Source organism: Pinus tabuliformis, chromosome 8 (genome assembly GCF_031772625.1).
Source record: "Pinus tabuliformis cultivar Carrire ecotype Pingquan chromosome 8, CPIR1, whole genome shotgun sequence".
Taxonomy (NCBI): Eukaryota; Viridiplantae; Streptophyta; class Pinopsida; order Pinales; family Pinaceae; genus Pinus; species Pinus tabuliformis.
Window position 1 is genome coordinate 1,855,278,429 of NC_142294.1, and position 25,033 is coordinate 1,855,303,461.

General features: G+C 38.0%; 1 protein-coding gene across 1 annotated transcript in view; it reads left to right on the plus strand.

Moving 5' to 3' along the window:
* LOC149243680 (uncharacterized) overlaps nt 1-25,033 on the plus strand; it is a 47,820-nt gene that overhangs the window by 7,442 nt on the left and 15,345 nt on the right. Inside the window, exon 2 of the mRNA XM_089367846.1 lies at nt 23,501-23,603. Within this exon, the coding sequence (XP_089223972.1) occupies nt 23,525-23,603 (79 nt within the window). The 5' untranslated portion in view covers nt 23,501-23,524. The remainder of the gene's footprint in view (nt 1-23,500; nt 23,604-25,033) is intronic.

A 25,033-nucleotide genomic window follows, 5' to 3' on the forward strand; every position in this document is an offset into this window, starting at 1 on the left:
GTTTGTTGCAAACTAGGCTTGGTTAGGGCATATCACAGTCCCTTTGCCAACCTTCTTTTCTGCCCAGATTTGCTCCAAGGTGATGTGGCTGCCCTTCCTTGTGGGGATGTGACCCTTCACAATAATCCTGGGTGGTTCTAGTCCTTACAAGGTCCACGACCTGCTCTCACAGCAAGCTTCCATAGATTTGCAACAACCTGGTTAAGGGTTTGCCCACCTCTAAACAGTCTCTTCTAGCCTTGGCCCTCTAGCAAAGCTTCATGACCCTCCTTCCAATAATTCGGTTACCTGAAATGGCCTTGAGACAATCCTTCAAGCCCTCACTGGAATGTTGCCTTGGTTGTGGCCTAGTCATTCCTTTACTCGGCCTATTACACAAGAGAATAGTCCTCAAATACATCCATTGCTCGACCTCCTTAATATCACGTTGTCCAGAATTTCCTCAGCATTCTTAATCTGATTGCGATAGGCTTTAGACAACCTGGTTAGGACAGCATATGGGATGGTTGAGTCATCACTCATTATCTAGGGCACCTAACCCTCCTTGACTGCGGTTAGGGATTGTGTGTGTGGGTCTTCCTTAGAAAACAACGTAGATGGACTTCCTTGACTGCGGCTAGGTGTCATGATCCCTTTAGGACAGCATTTAGATCTCTCCTCCATAATTCCGTTGAGAGCTAGATCATCCTCCTTAGGATTGCGTTAGGGCATCCTCCTTAGGACTGCATTAGGGCTACTTCCTCCTAGATTTCTCTCACACTAAAACCCAAGACAAGTGGAGAGAAATCAAGAGAGAAGTTGTGTGTGAAATGACTCTCAAGTCGTTTCCTTTTATACTAAAACATTGAGCACATGTGGGGTTTATTTGGTTGTTGGCCGACCTTGACGAATTGTCTTATAACACAAATAAATTCATAACTCCATGAATACTTATTGGAATCGGATGATCTTTAGATCAATCCGACACCTCTCGATGAGAGGGATCCAAGAAAAATATCAGCTGCCATAAATGAGATGACCCACATGGAGTTTGGCCCTAGTCGCCAATTTTGTATCTTATACCCCTTTTCTCCATGTCGTGACTTAGATCATGATGGAGATAGATCATTGGAATTATTGATCTTCGATGAGAAATACCTAGTAAGCATGATTTAATAGCGTTAGTTGACCACGCCCTTGCGCCTTGTACACAATGATCATTGCTCCTACCAATTGAGTGATTTGGTGAAGTCTTTGGTTCACATTATTGCTGAAAATGGTGTTAGAAGTTGATAGTAACAAGGTTATTGTAGGTGAACTTATGGTAGGATCATTGGTAACAAACAATATGGAAACCCCGATGAATTATTCTACGAGAGAAGGCGCACCCTTTCCCTAGCTCAGGTAGGTAAGTGGTAACCCTATTGAGATAGCATAAGGCCTTCAGGACCTTACCATTGTGGAAATATTTTAAAACTATGCTTAATGCAAATTTAAAAATTTCATCTCAACATGAGGTTCCCCTGATTTATTTCTCATGAACTTTCAGCCTTGGGGATGGCTATGGAATATAAATTACAGTAGTACACATTTCATTTATGTCCAATCAAATACATAAGGAAGCCCAAGAAAATAAACATTGAACATTAGTACTTTGAGGGAACCATATTTCTAGCTCCAAGGGCACAATCCCAAACATATAACAGATCTGAAAATAATTTATAAACAACAAATTTGTGGCAGCCACAAATCTTCCCTCTTAGCTCTATTTACTTGTCAAATCACTCAACAAAATCTGCTTTCTGTTTATGTTAAATCAACATAAATTATTAGCACTAGAAATTAGTCGATTACCATGAGAACATAAGCTGAAAATCAGATCTATAAGTACACAAAGTTTGGACAACAAAATACACTTCATATATGCATAAGAATGAAGTTACAAGTACATACCAACAGCTTATCACAAGCTGGCACAACATAGTCCTTCAGGCTTATCACAAGCTAGGACTCTCTAATGCATCCAAACCCTAGCCAAGGTATCTACTATCAATAGCAAACCTTAACTACAAATCATGGCTTAGCCAAGCATCAAGCCACTTTAAATGCTCAACAACAAGCTAACATCAATACTTACAAGTTCATCCTTGATCTTTTTACAAGCTGACACAAGATAGCCATTCAAGCTTATCACAAGTTTGGACTCTCTAATGCATCAAAATCCTAGCTAGGGCATCTACTATCAATGGAAAACCCTAACTAGCAATCATGGCTTAGCAAAGCATCAAGCCACTTTAAAGGCTCCACAACAAGCTAACATCAATTCTTACAAGTCTATCCTTGGTCTTTTCCAAGCTTGACTCACACAAGATCTCCAAGAAAAGCGCTCCGAGTCTCTTCTAGGGTTTCTTGGCCGCAAACCTTAGGTCCTTTTCACACAAGGACTTCAACCCTAACACTTGTCTCCTCTAGGTTCTGCCACTCACAAACCCTAGCTCCTTCGTCCCTTGCATAAAGACAAGTACAAAGACTCCATATAAGTTGATCTTTAAGCTACAAAATGATCTAATGAATGCCCCTGCCTAAAGAAACATCAACAAGTCCCGGTCATGAATCATGGCCTTAGCAGCCCCTATGATGGATTGATTCTACACCCCATTCTACTGTGGGTTGTATGGAATGGTTAGCTCCCTCTTGATCCTTACCACCTTGCAGAAACCCTCAAAATTCTTGGAGGTATACTCACTTCTATTCTTTGATATCAATTCTTTGATTTTCTTCTCCATATGGTGTTCAACTAGAATTTTGAACTCCTGAAACTTACTAAAGACCTCATCCTTGATCTTTAAGAAGTATATGCAAATCTTGCGAGGAAGTCATCAATAAAGGAAACACAATACACACTTCCTAAATTGATGCTATTGACATCAATCCACAAACATTTGAATGTAGTAGGTCTAGAATCTCCTTAGACCTATGCTCTTTGCTTGGGAAGGCAACATTGACATGCTTGCCAAGTATGCACCCTTAGCATACTCCTTGTTGCTTAATGCTTTCTCTCTCGAAGACTTGTAACCTCAAACTAGGCAATATCTTGTGATGTAGGTGCCCCATCGTCTTGTGTTATAACTCACCCAAGCTGTCATTGTTATGTATTAGGGGTTGAACAGGTTCGCCCTTCCCTAGCCTCATTACCTGAGTTGTATTTTAGCTAGATTTCTTTGGCTTTGTTACCTTTTGGAAGGTACCCTATGTTTTTTCATGACAATGCCATTGTAAGACCAAAGAGATGCAAGTCAAAAGCCTTGTAGGCCATGTGATGATTATGTATATGGTGTCTTATGCCTATGTGGGTCGTCCATGCCTAGTTCCTTTAGCCTCCATTCTCGGTTCCTTTCTTCTTGGATAGGATTGGAGGCCTTAAATTAGATCTATTAGGACATGATTTAGGGGAGCCGTTGGATTTTAGGGGTCACTGCACTATGTAAGGCTTGTCCAATCCCTATCTTGAGCACATTTGTGCCCTTTCCACATGGTCACAAATTATAAAATCTGTATGCATTTTTTGGCCATGGTACAGTATAATTCGATTCTCCACATGGTAGTTTCATAATTCACAACATTCCATGTTTTATGAGGCATTGCACTTATCCTAGTGCATACGGTTTTGGTTGCAAAATACAAGGGCTTAAAATGTTCAACACAATGTATACTTGACATGCCACGTGGATATTTTGGCAAATGAAGAAAGCATCACGCAACATCACTCCTCTAAGGTGGCCTTACTTTCTCTTTCTTAGTCACGTGGGGGTGAACGTGGTCGTTCCTTGACATGCACAAACAAACTTTATGTCGATGTTGAAATGAGTCATGCTTTGTACAAAACCCAGATGCCAGAATCTATCAATCAACTAGGGTGTTACCATGCAAACAAAAACGATAATTTCCAACTAGCACATGTGAGCAAAGGGTGGCCAAGTGGTAATGCATCAAGTTAAATATTGGTCAAATGTGAAGCATTGGGCTAGTCAAGTGGCACATTGACATCTACAAGCCAAACATTACCCTCCTAAAGTAAAACACTCCACTTCCAAACCAAACTGTTGGCTAGTTAAAGGTCAAGCCAACCTACACTTGGGTCAAATAATCAAGACGTTGGACCAAGAGAGTGGACGTTGGGGTTATTTTGGCCATCAAATAATATTTCATGCCAACTCCAAGCAAAATCACCTACTTGCAAGCTAGCCATGGCACATTTCAAGTAAGTCGTGGGGTCAACATTCTTTTCAAGGGTGGTCTGAGACCTCTTCAAGCGCACGTGGAGTCCTCTCATGTAAGTTGTTGGCCTACTATTCAATGGATCAAACATTAAGAAGGTCAAGCAAGCTAGCTGTGGATCAAAGCAAGTGCAACATTGAGCTCCTGTTGCCTCAAAATCTAACATGCCTTGGAGAGGGAAGCCCTACAAGGTATGAACTAGACAATGGGACAAGAATGGGGTAGAGGCCCAATGTCACCTTAGTCAATACCTCCTGATCTTTATAGATTTTCATTGATGGGAGGAGTCTCGGTAAGAGAGATAGAGATCAATTCTACGATAAATAGGCTATAAATAAAGGTACAAGATGATCTCACTAGGGCTCATTCAAGAGAGAGACACAATATAAGTTCAAAGGCTTCTCTAAGGAAGCAATTCGCTCTCAATGAAAAGACCTAGAAACTGGAGGTACAAGGCCTAGGGTTTGATGTGTTTGACGATAATGGGAGTTCTAAAGGTCAATACAAAAGGGAAATGGTTTCTTTATAATGAAATCAGCTAAGCCAAGGCTCATGAAACCTTCAAATAAGTCCTTAAGTTGAGAGAAGGAAGACTACGGTTTCCTTCTTAGGGAAAAACACTTAGGGCAAAAGAATTTATGGATGAACCTGAGTGGATGCCCACTAAATTGATAGGTTTTGTGGCAAACCAAGTCAACCTGATGTTTAGGCTCTCAAATCACCAAAAACCCTTCTTCCTAGAATTTCTCTCCAAGCCCTAGTTGCTCCTCTAGGCTTGAAAGTACCAAACCTTTAAGAGGAGAAATATGGATTAAAAGTGTGATTGATCACTAATGACTTGGATTAGTGCCTTGTCCCTTAGGTGTATGGAGTCAAGGATGTCAAAGATAGGCCAATCTTGTTCTTAAGGAGGCTAAAATTTGATGCCCTAACACGATTTCAAGCATTTACCTACTTCTAGGAATAATGGAGTTTTATGAGAAGAGATTCCAAGGTTTCACCACTAGGATAATTCTTACAATGTCATGTATGAGTAATGCATTCCAAATTCATCTAGATAATCAATTAATAAGTTTTCAACAAATTAGGGCACAATTCATCATCATCTAGAATCAATATTTCCATACATTAGACATAGAAAATAGATCATTCAACAATTAAAAGTACGTACAAGACAATTATGCAAGAGATCCATACATTATGCCAAGAAATAGCTCCAAAAGATAACCAAAAATCAGCCCCAAATGTCAAAATGCATCTAGTGATCCAATAATCTAAGAGAACAAGAAGTGCAAGTCTCTCTAAGCCTTAAGGAGGCCAAAAATCCCAAGTTGAGTGATGATGAGAGATGAAATGACATCTCTCCAATATATATGAGTCCTAACATGTGCTATTATGCCTACAACCCCTAAAATCATAAAGTGATGGGCAAGAAACACCTCTAGGTTATAGGCCAACCTAGTAACCAATGTGAACAAATGATAAATCTCCCAAAGGAGGGCCAAAACGTTGATGTCATACGTGTGTAGGCCTCCAAAGGGAATGCATTGAGGCCAAATGGTGCCATGTGTGATTTAGAGGGCCTCTAGAATCCTGATGGAGGGGTTGGCCCCTCTGTCTCAGTGCAAATCATCCCATGGACCCCAATGCCGAGGGCACTAAAGATGATGCAAGCCCTCCCATTTCTCCAAAGTTGAGACAAACCTCATCTGGGCACTGGATCAACTGCCAAACCATGTGATCACTATTAAGTCGACTGGGGCATGCTGGTCCAGTTGCAACTTGCATCATCCCATGAATAATATAGGGCAAAGCGCAGAAGCTCTAGGGTGCTGAAGGTTCCCATGAATGCAAATGATTCTATGAATGTTTGGGAACCGATGACTCTTAACCAACACTTGTGTGTGTCAATATGATCCTCTGGTGGACTTGGGCCCTAGTTAAGTTGCCCAACCCATAATGAAACCACTTGCCAATCACACACAATATCCAGTGTTGCAACTTATATCATCAGGTACATTTAATCATTTTTGCATCTAAGTGAACCAAGCTTGCAAGTAATGGGCAATGTGACACTTCATACAAGGTTCCTTTTCCAAAATTGGGGCCTTAGTCACATAATGGTGTTACCTCCCTAAATAGGAGTGGCTAATAGACGACCCTATTAGGCGTTTCCAACCCCCAAAGGGAAGTGACGTGTCCTTAATTCTCCCTTCAATCGATAGGTGTCATGTGAATAATGTTGAAGTTTCTAAGTCTAACAGTTAGAAACCCTCCATGCACTTTACTGATTTATTCCTACCTACTTGTTCTGTTAATTTACAAGTTATTTACCATGTAAATACTAAAAATAAATACAAGTGCATGCTCAACACGTTACAGATCATCAACTGAAGGAAACAGAAACAAGCACACAAATGACATCGTTATTTTTGGACTAATGTCCCCAGAAAAACCCAATGCGGGAAAATCGATGCAGCTATTTGAGGGTTTTATTATTAAGCAACTCTTTTATGAGTACACCGGGTGCCAAACTGGCTAACCCGACAGAGATAAAAATATGGCAGCAATACCTTTCTTCCGAAACAGGTATTCGGAAAGCCTGTTCCACGAAATCTCTCTCCAACACAATTTGAAGCTCAGCGTCAGCCCTGCTAGCCTTTGTGTCAACTTGAAACCCTCCGCTTCAGCCTACTGAGGCTCTGCGCAGCCTCTCTGGCTCTCTGCGTCACTCCTGTAGCCTCTGCATGGATGACGCAGGCCCTTTTGGCTCTGCGTAGTCTCTGTTGCCTTTGCGTGGCTCCCTGTGGCTCTGCGTCTGCCTCTCTCTGCTTTTACGTTGGTCTCTCGGCACTGTCCCTGCCTCTCTACCTCGTACTCACTGCCCCTTGCTGTGACTGATCACCGATTCTATCTCTCTTAGCAAACCCCGCTCTAGAGAATAGAATGACTGATCACTCTGGTGTGTTCTCCAAGTGACCCTCAAGCCTCCTCTTATACTTTTCTCGTTGACAAATCAACGGCCAAGATTAAGTCCCTAATCAACGACTAAGATTAGATTTGGCTTGATCCATGTCTTTTGGACCATTTTAACACAGTTTTATATTAATTCACATTAATATTTTAATTTTCCTAAGTTTAGACTTTGGGACTCCATTAAATATCTCCCTAAGTGTTTAGAATTTGTCCAAACCCTTTCTGGGTATTGGAGATCTCATGTGCCCTAATGTCTCCACCAAATTTCGTGGCTAGAGTACATCCGATGCTACCCCAAATCAACAAATAATGATGGGACAGAGGGGAAAAGGGGTCTCAGAGTCAAATGCCATGGTCAAAGGGGTAGCAATGATGATGAATTCCACATTCTGGGCATAAAAATGTGGGGAGGGAGCAATCGTGGATGCATGAATTACCCTGGCCTTTGTTTTTCTACCCCTCTTATTGCTTTTTGCTTTTTCTTTATATTACTACTCGAAGCTCTAGGAAATGAGAGAATGCTTTGAATGATGTGTAGTAGTGGTTACCCCTTAGTGGTGGATCAATTCATGCAAGGGTTCCTTTCCATGATGTGGTAGGGCAACGTTGGCCCCAGGAACTGGGTGATGGCCATAATGGTAAGGTGTGGAGCTCATGCTTGGCCTTTGCCCACGTGCTAATGTTAATTCCCCAACTATCTTTTACATTCTATACTTTTCTTTCTTTTGTTTCTTGCTTGTGGCCATGAGCTCTTTCTTTTTCTTTTAGTTGCATCAACCTCCCAAGGCAACATTTCTAGGCCCGACCCACTTATGTTGAAAAGGGGAGGGGGTGTGCTAAATCCTAGTGGACCCATGGTCAAGTGGACCCGGAGAAGGGAGGTGGAATAAAGGTTTGTAATGTACGGAGGGGAGTGATAAGTATGGAAAAAGGATAGATGGAACACGCTATCTCGATCATGGATTCCCAAGTAGTGCCTCTTCCAAAAGCGATAGACCATTAGTGGTAGTTCCGCTGGACTAGGATAAAAAATTAATCCCCCATTTAAGGTGACAAAACAAGACTACGACCAAGACCCTTGTGTCTTCCAAATCACCCCATAGTTCATGTCAAAATGCCCAAAATACAAACAAGTGTAAGCACCTGAATGCAAAATGAATAAAGTACCTTTTGATTAGAAGCCCACCTTCCAACATGTGATCCTGACAAATGGGCGAGGGGACATATGACTGGTGCAAGTGGCAGAGATATGAATAGCACATCACATCGGCTACAAGGTGGCTCTTGGGGATTGCTCGTTGAGAAATCTAGGGGTAGCTAAATAGATGATTTCTCTTAGTTTGATAACTGCTTGTGATGTATTTTTACTTAATTTGATTAGCTTCTTCTTTCACTTGATTAATATTAGTGCTCTCTATCATCAAACAACTACCAAACAAATAAGACAAGAGGACACAAGATATAGGCTATAAGCCAGGGCCAAAACCTCTCCTGTTGAGAGGAAAACCGACAAGAACTCTTCTCTTCTTATGGAACTTCAAATGACGAATTCCAAGACCTATGACCCTTGACCAAGACCCCTCTAAGACCAAGTTGCACCTCTCCTTGATGAGATTCTCTTCCACAAAGTCAACTTTAGTCAAACTATCTTTCCAATAGCTGCAACTTCTCCTTCGAGTTCCTTTTTAGGACCTGCAATTTATGACTGCAATTTTGGCTATTGCAGTAACCCTAGTTTTTGACACGTGTGAGAATAATGGAGAACTTTTCCTCTTTTTTCCTTCGTTGGGATTGGCTTCTTTTCCTTGACTATCCGACTTGTATTTTGATGCTTCTTTGACCCTTGATTTGGCTTCTTAACCTAACTGCAATTCGGTCTTGCTGTAGTTGAGAAGATGCCCTAATTGAAGTCTGCATGTGTGAGAGTTTAGCCCAAAACAGATCTTAAATAATTAGATTTCTTCTTCCTTTTGTGTTCTCTCTTTTTTGCTGGATCTTCTTGTGTTTTCTGTGCTTATGATTGAACTGATTGGATGCCCATGAATGAGGTCGAGTGCTCCCATATATATAGTTTTCTTTGGAGGTCAAGCAGCCCTATTTGAGTCTGACTTATCACTTCATGTAGGCCGACTTGTCTTGGAGGGGGTCTTTGACTTCTATTTTGACTCAAATAAATATCTTTGACTTGATACATGATGCCTAAGAGGGTCTTCCATACATGACAACGACTCAATTGACTTGTTGACTCAATGACAACCCCTAGAAGCACTCAATGGGTGCTTGACCTATAAATAAAATAACCTTGAGCATGAAACCCATGCATCAAGAAAGTCACTCATAAATTTCTCTTATCTTTAATATCAAATACATAAAATCATGATTACATATGTCATTATGAAGACCGAACCTGGTTACATATTTCAACACTCCCTCTTAACTAGGGAGGTATTCATAATCCATACATGGTACTTGGACATTCTCATACTGAAGATTTCTCATAAGAAGAGACGGATTGGTAAGCCATCTCATAAGATATTAATTCAACTTATCTCGTTGCATCTCATCATACCTACCGACATTGTTACATAGCAAGGCCTTGACTAACAACTCTATCTCTCCACAAGATCAGAGCACAATGTTGGTGAGACAAATGATTGATAGACACCATCATCATTGTCTCTCAAGGCACATACCCCACCCGGGTGTTCAAAGGGTATGTCCTTTTAGGACAATTCTTGTCTTGGAATAACACATCCTCCAAGAATTTCCTCTTTGACTACTCTTGCCTATTGGATACCCTATCACATCCTCAAAGAGTATCAGAATCAATCTTAGATGCTTACCCAATCCTCCATTCTTTCTTCGTAACATGAAGACAAGAATGACGTGTCTATCTCTCCCTCTCAATTAGGGAGGATGTACACATTCCTATAAAAGGAATATACCCAAGCTCCCTCTTACCTAGGTACTTGCCCAAGATCCCTCTTAACTAGGGACTTGTTTCCAATCAGCAGCCATTTTCTCTTTAGTGGAGATCATGGTACTATCAACTGCTTGTAGGGCTCCTCTTTCTACATCATGTCATGAACTTCATCTTCTTTATTATGGAGCCTTCTTCATTATCACTTCATTGTAGGGTATCGAACATCTTCTCCATCACTTACCCTTCATCAAATCATAGTGTTGAACCAATAGTCACGTCATCCTTTTCTTCATCTGAAAGTGATCTTCTAGTTCACATCTGGCTTTCCTTCATACAGTTACCTCTTCCAAGTCATGTTTCTTTCAGGACCTTCCATCCAATCTCATGAGTACTAGTTGTAGGTGACATCTACAACTCTCTTTAGGTAGCCCCGTTTCAATCCAACAAGATGTTCAAAAATCAAAATGAACATCAAATCAAATTTACCTTTTTAATGATAGCCTTTCGTCATGACATCAACTTCTTGCAACATCAACATCTTGCACATGTATGAACCCATCTCCAAGACATATATTACGAAGGTCTTCCTTTTCCATTATACATATCAGGGTCTTCATACCTTCTTCTTCCATAGAGATGTCATAGCTATTTCTTCTAGTTATTGGATGTTGAATACTTATTTTATCTTACGTGACTATAGTTGCATCTTTCACGAACTCTTTTTCCTTTCTTCATATATTGCTTTCCCACTTCTATACATAGTTCCTTCATCATAGGAATCATAGTTTCCAACCACCTCATATTTCATATGAGGTCATATTATGTTGATTTCATCTTATCAATATGTAGAAGAGTTCAAGGCACATCATCTACATGTCGTCATGCATTATTCTAATAGAAGAGATCCTTCTTCTTTGGTCATGCTCATGAGATAGAGCATTCAACCATTCTATGTGCAACCATATGATGACATGAATTTATCTGTTTATTACCATATATATATATACCTCTTTCTTCATGTGGTCATCTAGATTCTAGACTTCCATCGACATCTTCCTCTCCTTGCTTGAAGATGAAAGTACTTCAACCATCTTGACATGCTGCACTGCTTTGTCACCATACCATCATCCTTCTAAACAATGGATCCCACACAAGGTGGAATGTAGACTATCAGCGAGACATTTGCTTCTTCTAGGTAGAGGTGAACCTTCTTATAAAGATTCTAGTAGAGGATCTCAATGATCCTCATTCTACAAATGCTCCTTTCTAATAATGATGATGTATGATGACCTTTCTCTATCTTCTATCTTGCTAGATGACTTTCCTTCAACCATATATACTTCTACTTGGTTGTCCTTACATGCTTTTAATGGAGACGTCATCAACTTCTTTCTTTCTATCATGATGACTGCTACAACCATGTATATTTCTACTTCATCTATCCTTCCAAGCTTCTATGACCATGTCATCTCTATTTCAACTCTAATGCATCTTGATGCTAGTGATGCTTCCCATCATGATAGTTATTTTCTACAAAACTGAAAAGAACTAAGTGAAGGAGATTATCTCAGTCATAGTAGAGATCTTTCACTTCCTCCTTCTTTGTCTTCTTCTTTTCAAGTTCTTCCACTTCTTTGATATTATGGGCTTCATTTCTTTCTTTTCTCTTCTTGTTGTCCTTCTTGAGTTTGGGACAATTCCTTTTAAAGTGCCCATATTCATTACATTCATAGCATTGTATTTTTGACATATCGATCTTCTTTTTTTTTTTCTGAGGATCAAACTTTCCAAACTTTCCTTTTCTCCTAGCCATGGCAGCATATGCTTGAACTTGTTCATTTGATCCAACATCGCTTTTTGCCTTCAACCTAGTTTCTTCAATCTTACATAATGACCAAAGTTCACTGAATGGAGTGGCTTCCTTCTTTCCATAGATACTTGATACAAAGTTGCCCCATTCATCAGGTAGTGCATTGAGCACAACGATGGTCATTTCTTTATCGAACATTATTTCCCCTAATTCTTGTAGTTGGTCTCTTATTTGTGACACCCTCATAAGGTATGAGGCTATCCCTTCTTCCTTTGATACCTTCATTTTGTGCAATTCAGTTCTTAGTGATATGTCTTCTCCTGCAGTGCTTATAGAAAACAATTCTACCAATTTTTCATAGATTTCTTTCAATGTCTCCATATTTGCTACATAAGGGATGAGTGAATCCTTGATTGATTCTATGAGGATTCTTTGAGCCCTTATTTCCCCTTTCATATACTTTGATAATGCTTGAGCTTGCTCTTGAGATGTTTGCAAGATGGAGCCCTTGACATGTTCAATAACTTCATTCTCTATGAGGATCAAATCTATCCTCTTTTTCCATGCAAGGTAGTTTGATGACCCAACCAATTTGTTGCTCTCCTTGCAAAATGAAGTCATTTTGATAGTGGATTCAAACATAGATATAAAGATACTTACTTTTCAAGTGAAGATGCTCCTTTGATGGTGATATCTTCAACTTGATGCCTTCTTGATTTTGATGATGATTGATGATGTTTGCTTCCTTGAAGATGACAATACTTCTTCTTTTAGAGATGTCTTTCTTAAAATATGCTTGAGATGTGATCCTTTCTTCAAAGAAAGGGAGATCACCTTGATTTCTTTGATGATGATGGCAATGCTTCTTCTTGCTTCCTTGGATGATAATGTAGAATGTAGAGGCTTCTCAAGATGCTTTAAGTGTTCTCAAAATGCTTTAAGTGTAGATTCCTTCTTTGAAGGAGGTAGGTCTTTTGAGGTCTTCTTCTTGTGATGATGTGATCCTTAAGATGTGATAGATGGTCCTTCTTGATGCTTGATGCTTCTTAGAGTGATCCTTTTGGTTAGAGTCCTTGAGCTCGACCCTTGTGTATCCTTTTTCAAGCTGCCTTATCCTTCTTGTTGTAGTCACCTTAGCTCTGATGCCATGTTTAGAAATCCAGGGGAAGCTAAATAGATGATTTCTCTTACTTTGATAATTGCTTGTGAAATATTTTTACTTAATTTGATTAGCTTCTTCTTTCACTTGATTAATTTTAGTGTTCTCTATCATCAAATAGCTACAAAACAAATATGACAAGAGGACACAAGATATAGGCTATAAGCCATGGCTAAAATCTCTCCTCTTGAGAGGAAAACCCACAAGAACTCTTCTCTTCTTATAGAACTTCAAATGACGAATTCCAAGGCCTATGACCCTTGACCAAGACCCCTCCAAGACCAACTCACACCTCTCCTTGATGAGCTTCTCTTCCACAAAGACAACTTCAGTCAAACTAGCTTTCCAATAGCTACAACTTCTCCTTCGACCTCCTTTTTTGGACCTACAATGTATGACTGCAATTTTCGCCACTGCAACAACCCTAGTTTTTGGCACGTGTGAGAATAATGGAGAATTCTTCCTCCTTTTTCCTTCGCTAGGATTGGCTTCTTTTCTTTGATTATTCGACTTGTATTTTGATGCTTCTTTGACCCTTGATTCGACTCCTTAACCTGACTGTAATTCAGTTTTGCTTTAGCTGAGAAGATGCCCTAATTGTAGTCCACATGTGTGAGAGTTTAGCCCAAAACGGACCCTAAATAATTAGATTTCTTCTTCCTTTTGTCTTCTCTCTTCTTCGTTGGATCTTCTTGTGTTTTCTGTGCTTACGATTGAATCGATTGGATGCCTATGAATGAGGTAGAGTGCTCCCATATATATAGTCTTCTTTGGAGGTTGAGTAGCCCTATTTGAGGCCAACTTGTCACTTAATGTAGGCCGACTTGTCTTGGAGGGGGTCTTTGACTTCTATTTTGACTCAAATAAATATCTTTGACTTGATACATGTTGCCCAAGAGGGTCTTCCATACATGACAATGACTCAATTGACTTGTTGACTCAATGACAATCCCTAGAAGCACTCAATGGGTGCTTGACCTATAAATCAAATAACCTTGAGCATGAAACCGATGCATCAGGAATGACAATAATAAATTTCATTTCTCTTTAATGTCAAATACATAAAATCATGATTACATATGTCATTATGAATATCGAACCTAGTTACACATTTAAACACTGCTAGGTGCTAGCTGGAAGAGATGAATAGGAGAAAAGTTTCTCCTAGGGGTCACCCACATTTGATGGGTAACAACCCCCAAGTCAAATCGATGGTCATGTCAAGCAATTCGATCCCTTTTGTGTGGGCAAATATTTTACTTCAGAAATCATTTTCATGAAATGACTTAGTTTCCAACATTTTGATGACAAGTCAAATAATGTTATCTTGAGAGAGGATTAAATACCCGTTACAAGAAAAATTATATAAGGCTATAGATCCTCCCATTTGAGGTTGTTGTTGAACCTTGAGATCATTCATATCATTCAATAAAATTATATTATCTAAAGTGCAATTTTTGTTTGTGGATTTTATTCTATTCTTTTTCTTTTTAACATGTTGTATTTGTGTTTTCATAGAATAGACACATGCATTTTCAGATTACTGCAAGGCTGTTGGGTTGATCCATTGAGGGATACCACCATGTGGAGTGGGTGATCAAGGTGTTATACCTCATTTCACCCTTGTTGGCATTAGGTACTAATAAAACTCAAGTGTCGGACAAACCCTTATAGGAGGTTTCTTCATCGAGGGTAAAATTCTATTTGGTGTAATATTTAACCTAGGGGTTGGAGATTTCTCCACAATGGAGATCTTTTCAATAGGATTTAGAGGCTTCTACAAGTTTTCTAGACTAGGTTGGGTGTGATAGTCGTTGGACTCCAATCCCATTCTCTAGTCCAAGGTGCATAGATGACAAAGAAAGGGTTGTGATCACATCCGACAATCTGGAAAGTAAGGTAAGGCCAAGGTAAGCCTCACAATAGCAACCATTTTATTGAAAAGAGTTAATCCTCTTTATTTTTGTTTTATAAAAGAATAAAATCCAATTATATATTTTTTCCTAGCTTTTGCTTAAAATTCTCTCTCTCTCTCTCTCTCTCTATATATATATATATATATATATATATATATATACACACACACACACACATCTGTGAAACCGAATTCGTCCAAAACAGGCCACGTGTCCGAATCCCACGAATTCGACACGATTCGATGGGTATTCGAATCCTAAAATGGGACACCACGTGTCCTAACAGCACACCATCAAATCTCGGTCGTGTCCCATTAGGACACTTTGTGTCCCGATTTTGAGATTCGAATCCCAAAAAAGTGAGGGTTTATGAGGGTTTATGAGGTTTGTGAGGGTTTATGAGGTTTATGAGGTTTGTGATGGTTTATGAGTGAGGGTTTACGAGGTTTGTGAGGGTTTATGAGGGTTTATGAGGTTTGGGAGGGTTTATGAGCTTTGTGAGGGTTTATGCAGATATTTGAATTTTGTATGTACTATGCATACTATAATGTTACTAACTTACTTTGTAAACAGTAAAACTAACATCTAGATGAAAATCTATGAGTGAGGGTTTATGAGGTTTGTGAGGGTTTATGAGGTTTATAAGGGTTTATGAGGTTTGTGAGGGTTTATGCAGATATTTGAATACTGTATGTACTATGCACGCTATAATGTTACTAACTTACTTTGTAAATAGTAAAACTAACATCTAGATGAAGATCTATATTTGAAATCAATGAATTTGTATCATTAATGAGAATTTGTGTAAGAAATATCTAATTTTTAATATATATATATATATATTTTTTTAATAAAATAATGTACAACGAATCCTACGTGTCTTATTCCGGAGGGTCAACGTGTCCGACTCCGACACTCGAATCCCCATATCCTACGAATCCCGAATCCTCGTGTCAAGTGACTTATATATATATATATATATATATATATATATATATTTCCAAGCTCATGCTTAAATTTCTCTCTCTCTCTCTCTCTTTCTATCTATCTATCTATCTATCTATCTATATATATTTATTTTCCTAGCTTGTGCTTAAAATTTTATCTCACTAGCTTGTTTATCTTGGGGTTTTAATATTAGATCCATTTTATACCCAAGTTATTATTCTCTTCGATTTTCTACACTTAAATTTTGTATTTTATGAGGGTATTGCAAGAGTTTTTGGCAAATCTGTAATTTGTTATAGCCATACTTTCAATTTTTTCAATAGATCCAACAAAAACACATACAAGGGGCTTGTCCAAGTATCTTTAACCAAGAACCTTGTTACCCACCAAAAGTGGGTGACCCCTAAGAGGAACTTTTCCCCTATTCATCTCTTCCAGTTGGTAGCTAGCCCTTGAGAGCCACCTTATAGTCGATGTGACATGCCTCTCATATCTCCGCTGTCTACATTAGTCATATGTTTCCTTGCCCATTTGTCAAGAGCACATGTTGGAAGGTGGGCTTCTGATCAAAATGTACTTTATTCATTATGCAATTAGGTGCTTATGCTTGTTTGTATTTGGGCATTTTAACATGGATTATGGGGTGACTTGGAAGAAAGAAGGGTCTTGGCCGTAGTCTTGTTCCCTCACCTTAAATGGGGGGTTAATTTTCTATCCTAGTCTAGTGGGACCACCCCTAATGGCCCATGGCTTTAGGAAGGGGCACTACTTGGGAATCCATGATTGAGATAGCGTGTCCCATCTATTCCTTTTCCATACTTATCACTTCCCTCTGTACATTATGATCCCTTATTCCACATCCCTTTCGGGTCAATTGACCATTGGTTCACTAGGATTTGGCACCCACATATCCTCATACCTCAGGTAGGGCCTTGAAATGCACCCTAGGAGGTTGATGCGGCTAAAAGAAAAAGAAAGAGCACATGACGAACACAAGACAAGTAAAGAAAAATCAAAATGAAAAATATGGCTAGGACTTATAAATTAGCACGTGGAAAAAAGCCAAGCATGAGCTCTACCTCTATCATATGGCCATCGCTGTAACGAACAAAGTTCATACTCAGAAGTTGAATACTCCAGAACAATTGGAATGTGAAGATGTCCGTTGCGGACACACACACACACACACAAACTGTATGAATGAGAATATGATGATATGGTTACAAATGAAGGCCCGCTTATATACCTAGGCATGTGCCGCTTCATGAATGGTCATGTCCTTAGAGACATGCCTCTTTTATATTAATCATTAATTAATTAATTATTCTTGTGATTGTTATTATTTATGTTATTTTTATATATTATATTCATAACATTGCCTTCCTCTTCAAGAAGATTTGTCCTCAAAGCTTATTGTTGACAAGGCGTGTCATCTTGTTTCTTTATCCTATAATCTATTCACAACTTTTAGAAATCTTCGAGTTGTCATCTTTCATGATACAAGATAATAGGATCCTTTGAGTGTTAAATAAAATTGTTGAACTAAGAAGGGACCTGACCATCTTAAATCAACCTTCTGCAAAATCTTGCGATTACTGGGAACTTGAGATGAATTGTTATCACAAGACTGGATTATGGTGACATCAATATTCTTTGGAATATAAGTCACTTGTTTCTGGTCTAAGTGATATGGATTTGCAGATTGGTTGAGATGTCTACTTTTATGATTTGGGTGTCGATAAGGAATTCTTATGATTTGATTTCCTTTTATCCTGTTTGTGGCGAATTCTTGATTTACTTGAAGTATCTGATTTCCTTTATGTACTGAAGTCGCTTGGTTAAACATTGGATCTTCATTTGAAATTCCCATCATTTGAACTGCAACATCGGAATATGCTTTTACTTCAACTGGTTTGTCATTTTCTTGAGTTATGATATTTATTGGATTGATATTCGTTCGTTTTTCTTCAACTTGGATTGTTACATCTGAAGGTTTTGATTCTTCTTTTGCGATAAGTTCTTCATTTTTGTTCTTCAATGATTTCTTACCATCTTTAAGTTTCTGAATTTGAATAAGCATATTTTGATTGTGATTTTTTATACGTGAAATTTCTTCAATTTCTGATTCAACTTTATTTTGACGCTCAATCTTTTCCTTTTTTAAATCTCTGATTTGTTCTAATAACTTTTGATTAAGGTTTTTTAAGCACAACTTTTCTTCTTCTTTGTCTGATAGACTCTTGTTGAGTTTCTTCTCAAAACTTTCATTTTCTTGTTTTAATTTATGCTTTCTAGTTTTACACTTTATGACTTGTGCAAGTCGTTTCTGATTATGATCCTTCAAACGAGATTTTTCTTCCTTTGGATATGACTTCTTCAAGTTCCTACTTGTTTGATATTTTTTCTTGATTTTCTTGAAGTATTAGTTTTGAAATACGCTTAAAGTCTTTTGATGAAGGCATTATCGATTTTGACTTCATTGCCATGTCTTGGAATGTGATCATCTTCTTCTTAATAGGAAACATCAAAATTTTTTGCTCTGTGTTTAACATGAACATACCCAGTGCTTTGAACCAAGATAGATTGAAAATTATGTCAATCTCTTTGTTATACATAGATATGACACTGAATTGAGATATATATTCATAATGATCAACTGTCACTTGTAAATCATTAATTTCATTCTCTTTTTCGCCAAAAATAATTTTTCTTTCACCAATATTTGGCTCTGAAATTAATAGCTGATTCGCCAAATTAATATTAATGTAATTTTCTTTGTCGCTCATGCTGATAATGACATTAATAGTTTTTCCTTGGATACTCCCCTTTAATGTAAATAATCTACAATCTGCAATTGGAATACCCTTGTGGGAGAATCTTCCTTCATTTTTAAATTATTCATTCTTCAATAATAAATAATATTTATATACCAGTGTAGCATGACCCATATTAGACTCGCGAGTACCCACGGGTCTTGGCGGGTTCTATACCAAGCCGGGTCACTCGCATAGAACCCGCGTTTAAGACTCGGACTCAGCGGGTATCTTATAGAACTCGTCTACCTGTATAAGACCCATGGGTATTCTATAGGACCCGTATCAGACCCGTATAGAACCCGTCGAGCCTCAAAAGGCACAAAATGTTCAGTTTTTTGATATTTTTTTTTCCTTTTTTGGAAATGAGGTGGAGGGAAAGGGAAATTGGAGGGAAGAAAATGCTTTATAAGCACCTCTCTCCCTTCCATTTGTCATTCACTTGTCATTTGAGTGTTTGGCTAATTTGTATGAGTGTTGAGTGACTCCATTGCACAGTGAAGGAGCTCTTGGAGGAGGCTAAAGGAGGCTTCATCGGATCAGACCTAGCTTCAGGTAGGCTTCATGAACCTTGTTTGAATGTTTTCCATGTAATTTTTTTGTATTCAATTTAGTTTTTTTTTCTTTTTTTTTGAAATGTTTTGATTTTTTTTAATGTTTGGGCTTGTGGCTAAGTTTCTCAGCCACATAGGGCCACTGTGTGGCTGAGAAACTCAGCCACAGGGCCTACGGACCGAGGATACTATGGCAGGCCTTGTGGATGAGTTTCTTAGCCACACAGCGGCCCTGTGTGGCTGAGAAACTCAGCGACAAGGCCAAAAAAATTTGCAAAATAAAAAAAAATTCAAAACCAAAAAAAATTTAAAAACCCATTTTTTTTCTTCTTCCAGATTCTATCACCATGCCACCAAAGGGTTCTAGAAAGTCTTGTGATCCTGCATGGGCACTTGGTCAACGAATCATTGCCCGTAATGACCACCATATCAAGTGCAATTATTGCAATGCCATAATGTATGCAGGCATAAATAGGTTGAAATACCACCTAGCCAAAATTCCTGGGAATGGTGTGGGATGTTGTCAAAGTTGCCCTGATGAAGTCACTACTGAAATGGCAGCTGCTTTGGAATCCATTAAAGAAGAAAGTTCTAAGAGGGCAAAAAGGAAGGATGAGATTGTTGGGATAGGTAGATCTTCATCTCAAAGTGAAACACAGATTCAAAGTCCAGGTATTGGTAACTCCTCTTCAAGTGTTGTGGCAAACAAGAGTATAACCTCTTCTTTCTTCAGTCCTCGTACAACTCCAAGATCTCAACCAACCTTGGATAGTTTTAATGAAAAGAAGAGGAAGGATGCAAATACGACAGTGAGGAGGTTTTGGTACCATAACAATCTTTCATTCAACTATGCAAAGGCTTATTTTTATCAGCCCATGGTGGATGCCATTGCGAGTGTTGGCCCTGGATACAAACCCCCATCTTATAATGCACTTAGGGGGAAAGAGCTAGATGAGGAGCTTGAGTGTGTCAAGGAACGATTGGAAAGTTGGAGTGGGTGCAAGATGTTGTGCAAGAATGCATTCAAATTACCAAGTATATTTTATTCATGCTTGGGTGTTGAACCTTATGAGCGAATTCACACAGGGCGAGCTTAGTTGCCCAACTGTCACACGGTTTGCTACAAACTTTCTTTCCCTCCAAAGCCTTTTGTATGAGTACCAAGCTTTGAGAAGAATGTTTTGTAGCCAACAATGGGTATTTTGGAAAGATAACACAAAACTAGAAGCATTGTTTGTGAAAGCATCTGTCTTTGGTGATAGTTTGTGGGACAAAGTCACTGAGATTGTCAGCTTCACTGAGCCCCTTGTGAAAGTCTTGAGATTGATGGATGGAGAGAAACCTGCAATGGGATATATTTATGAGGGCATGGATAGGGCCAAAGAGGCCATCAAGACTTTCTATAAGGGAAATGAATCTAAATATCTCCCTATATGGAAAATTATTGATTCTAGGTGGGACAAGCAACTACATTCACCATTGCATGCAGCATGAGCATATCTCAATCCGAGCTTATTCTATAATGAGGGGTCTAGCATTCAAAGAGATCCCGAGGTGATGAGAGGTGTCATGATATGCATTGAGAAGATGTTCCCGGATCAAGATATTCAGGACAAAATCAACATACAATGAGATATGTACAAGGAAGCATCTGACATGTTTGGATTCAGCTCAAGCCAACGTCTCAAGGACAAGAAAATGCCTTGTAAGTGCAAATTGTTAGAACTTAGATTGTAATTTTGCTAGTTCTCTTTTATATGTTTGGCATTGCAAATTGATAATCTTTGTTGTTATTTTTTTACAGCTCATTGGTGGATACGTTGTGGAACTGAGGCACCACAATTACAAGAATTTGCCATCAAAGTTCTGAGTCAACCCTGCAGTGCTTCTTCTTGTGAGTGCAATTGGTCAGTGTTTGAGCACATCCACAACAAAAAGAGACACAGGTTGGAGCATGAGAGGTTCGAGAAGTTGGTTTTCATCTACTACAACCTTCGAATGCTCACAAAACAAGTGCAACCAAAGGATACAGATCCAATCTTCTTGGATATTATTGATTTAGAGTCTGATTGGATTGTGGAGGAGGAGGCCCCTAATTTGAGTTGGCTTGATGAAGAGATTGAGAATCTCTCTAGTTTGCCATCTCAAATGGAGACTCCAAATACACCTGTGTCACAGTTGCTTCAACCTTCCGATGTTAGCACTAGCTCCACGAGGCCTTATTGTAGGCGTGGTCATCCATGAGTGATGAGACTCAAGATTGTTATGAGACAATCATTTATCATTTATGACATCTGTGTTTGAATTTGAACTTGCTGACATTTTTGATTTTAATTATGGAATCATGAGTCCTTTTCTTATTCAATATCTAAATGTTTTGCTTACAAAAAATGAATATGTTATGTTGTACTTTTATAGATATGAGATGATGTTATGAATTGTTGCATATATTGTGGTTTTTATAACTTATAAGGATTGGAATTGTCAGTTTCTTTTTTGTGCTTAAATCTTACCATATTTCAATGTTTTTTTGTATTTTGACGAGTCATATATGAGTCTTATAAGGGTCGTTCTCGAGTCTTATACAAGTCGATGAGTCAATGCCGTGACGGGTCTTATACGAGTACGAGTCGTGCAACATTGTTATATACATACCCTGCACATTTGTCTCTTCTGAAGTTATCCAAGCTTTTAATAGTTCACATAAGTGAAGGAGTATTAATATTAAAGGAAATTCATTTATAAAAGTACCATTATTAAAAGGTGAATTTGAAGAATATTTCCATCAATAGTAAAAGTTCATCTCAAAAAAGAAGAATGAATAATTCAAAAATGAAGGAAGGAAGATTCTCCCATAAGGGTCTTCCAATTGCAGATTTTAGATTATTTACATTAAAGGGGAGTATCCAAGGAAAAATGATTAATGTCATTATCAACATGAGCGACAAAGAAAATTACATCAATATTAATTTGGCAAATCAACTATCAATTCCAGAGCCAAATATTGGTGAAAGAGAAAATATTTTTGGTGAGAAAGAGTATGAAATTAATGATTTACAAGTGACAATTGATCATTATGAATATATATCTCAATTCAACGTTGTATCTATGTATAACAAAGAGATTGACATAATTTCGGTCTATCTTGGTTTAAAGAACTGGGTACGTTCATGTTAAACATAGAGCAAAAATTCTTGATGTTTCCTTATAAGAAGAAGATGATCACATTCTAGGACATGAAAATGAAGTCGAAATCGATAATGCCTTCATCAGTTTTGAAATATCCTTAAGTTTAATGTTTAATGTTTAATGCTCTTCCTTAAATTTAATGTTCTGATCCTTGAGCTTGGTTATTCAACATTGCTCATAACATCAAGGGTCAGAACATTAAATTGATGTAATTTTCTCTGTCCCTGGTTTCTTTGGGGGCACTTTCTTCCTTCTTTGGTTTCCCTTTGGCGCATTCCTAACAAACCCTTCTAGGGTCACTAGTGGTGAATCTAGCCATTGCTTTGGATTCCCCGAGATTGCTAGTCTAAAAGACATTCTTGGGGACACCTGCTGTCCTTTGTAGATCCATCCATTTTCCTTTTACAATCTTGATTTTGTGGATTTTGTGTGCTCCCTATTCTCTTGTCCCTGGTCGCACCTTTACAACATTTACATGCTTTTATTCAAGCTAATTTGAGTTTGTCAACTTAGATCAATTGAGTTTTGGATACCAAACCTTGATCACGACAATTTGAGTTTTGATTTAGATCAGTTGTGGTTTTGATTCCAAACCTTGATTCTCATTCTCAACTTTTGATATCTTTCAATATAAATAAGGTTTGCTTAATACATTCCTTGGTTGAAAACCAAAAAGAAAACTATAGGAGGAAACTCTTTAGCATGCGAATAATACCTAGCTGTGCTATCATGCAGTGGACACCAACAATATCATTTTGCTTATGTTTTTGATCAAACCACCATATGCTGTTTCTGACTAGGAGACTAAAAATGTTGCATTACCTTCAGGTTTGGAAGATATGATTTACTAGTCAAACAAATAACTTTGATCACATTATTGTAATTTTGAATTTTGAACTTGATGGTACTTTTGTAATGCAAAAACTTCTTGAGTTTGATCTTCTCATTTGATTAGGCTGATCGGGCAAGGAAATCAAGAATGGCCATATTTGAAAGTGTCATAAAACAGATTGATCTCAAGACATTGGTATGTCGTGCGTTTACACATAATTTACCTGGTAAGAGTGTTCTCCCATCTTAAACTTCCAATCAAGTATTTTGTATTGTTTAACAAATGTCTTATACTTTTATGATAGTCTATTGGATAAATTTTTCAGTTTTTCTCTATGTAAAATGTAAAATATTTGTATTAGGGGTTGGTATTCAAGTCTAAATTTACTTTACCGTTATGCATGGAGAAATTGGGCAAATGTTACACACACACACACACAGATATATATATATATATATATATATATATATATATATATATTTCTCTGTGTATGTGTATTTTGTAGAAACACTGATTATTTGGACAAATTGTTAAATTTTGTCTGTTGCCAAGTCTAATTTTTTAGAGTGCTAAAATATGTCCTGGAAACTTCTGCCTGCCTTTAGCAATTTATCTGCCTTGAATATAGTTTCAACCTTAAATTACACTAATTGCTGCAAAGAAAACACAAAAGCAGTATGATATTCTTAAGCTGTGTATATCTAGTATGCTACATTGCTGTGGCTTTGATAAAATTTTGGTTGCTAGAAAAGGGTGAAAATTCGTGATTATTCCCACCCGCGTAATGAATAAGCAAACAGTAATAGCATAAGGCACTTAAAATTTACAAGTTATTTTGAACTTTGAAGTCATACTGACTGTACTCTTCTTGAGTCCCATTGACCTACTTTTGTGGTCATCAGTTGGACATTAATAAATTTACTTAATAATGAGTACAAGAGATGTAGAAAACCAACTAATTAATCCAATTCATGAATGTCTTCTTTATTGATCTTTCTGTTGTCTTTGGCACCCAAAACTATAAAAATTGTGACAATATCTTTATATTTTATGCCTAGGTTTTTAGAAGGTTTATTACAAGTTTAGCCTCGAGGGTTAACTCAAGTGGTCATGAGCTAGAAGTGAAGTATCTCCCTCAAAAGTTGGGGAGGTCATAGACTCGACTCTCTTGATACCCTTGGGGTTATGCTCCATAATCAGGGCTGACTGTTTACCATCCATGGATCATGGGGAAGTACTTGGAGGCTTTTCTGTGAGGTATTTTCCTTGTAAAAGAAGGCGGCGGCTTATTACGAGTATGAAGTATGTTCTAGTTAAGTGTCTTGTTAACAATTTAAAATTTGCATTTGTACCAAAATGCAATAACTAAGGTAAATTGTTCAACAAAGACCCTCTCATCATTGTATAAAGGGCACTTTAGAGCACTTGGTACTTGTTATCAAGTGCAATTGTGATTCCATTGGTAAACGACCATGAAATATTTATAGTTTTGTGGAATTTGCAACCAGTCTAAACCATACAATATAATGGCGGAGAAACCCATAGTTTTTAATAATCGTCATGGTTCAAAAGCCAAGGTATTTCTTTACCTTTTTTGCTAGGTAAAACTTTTTATATCTATTTGAAACACAAAATATACCAGACTTTTCATGGTTA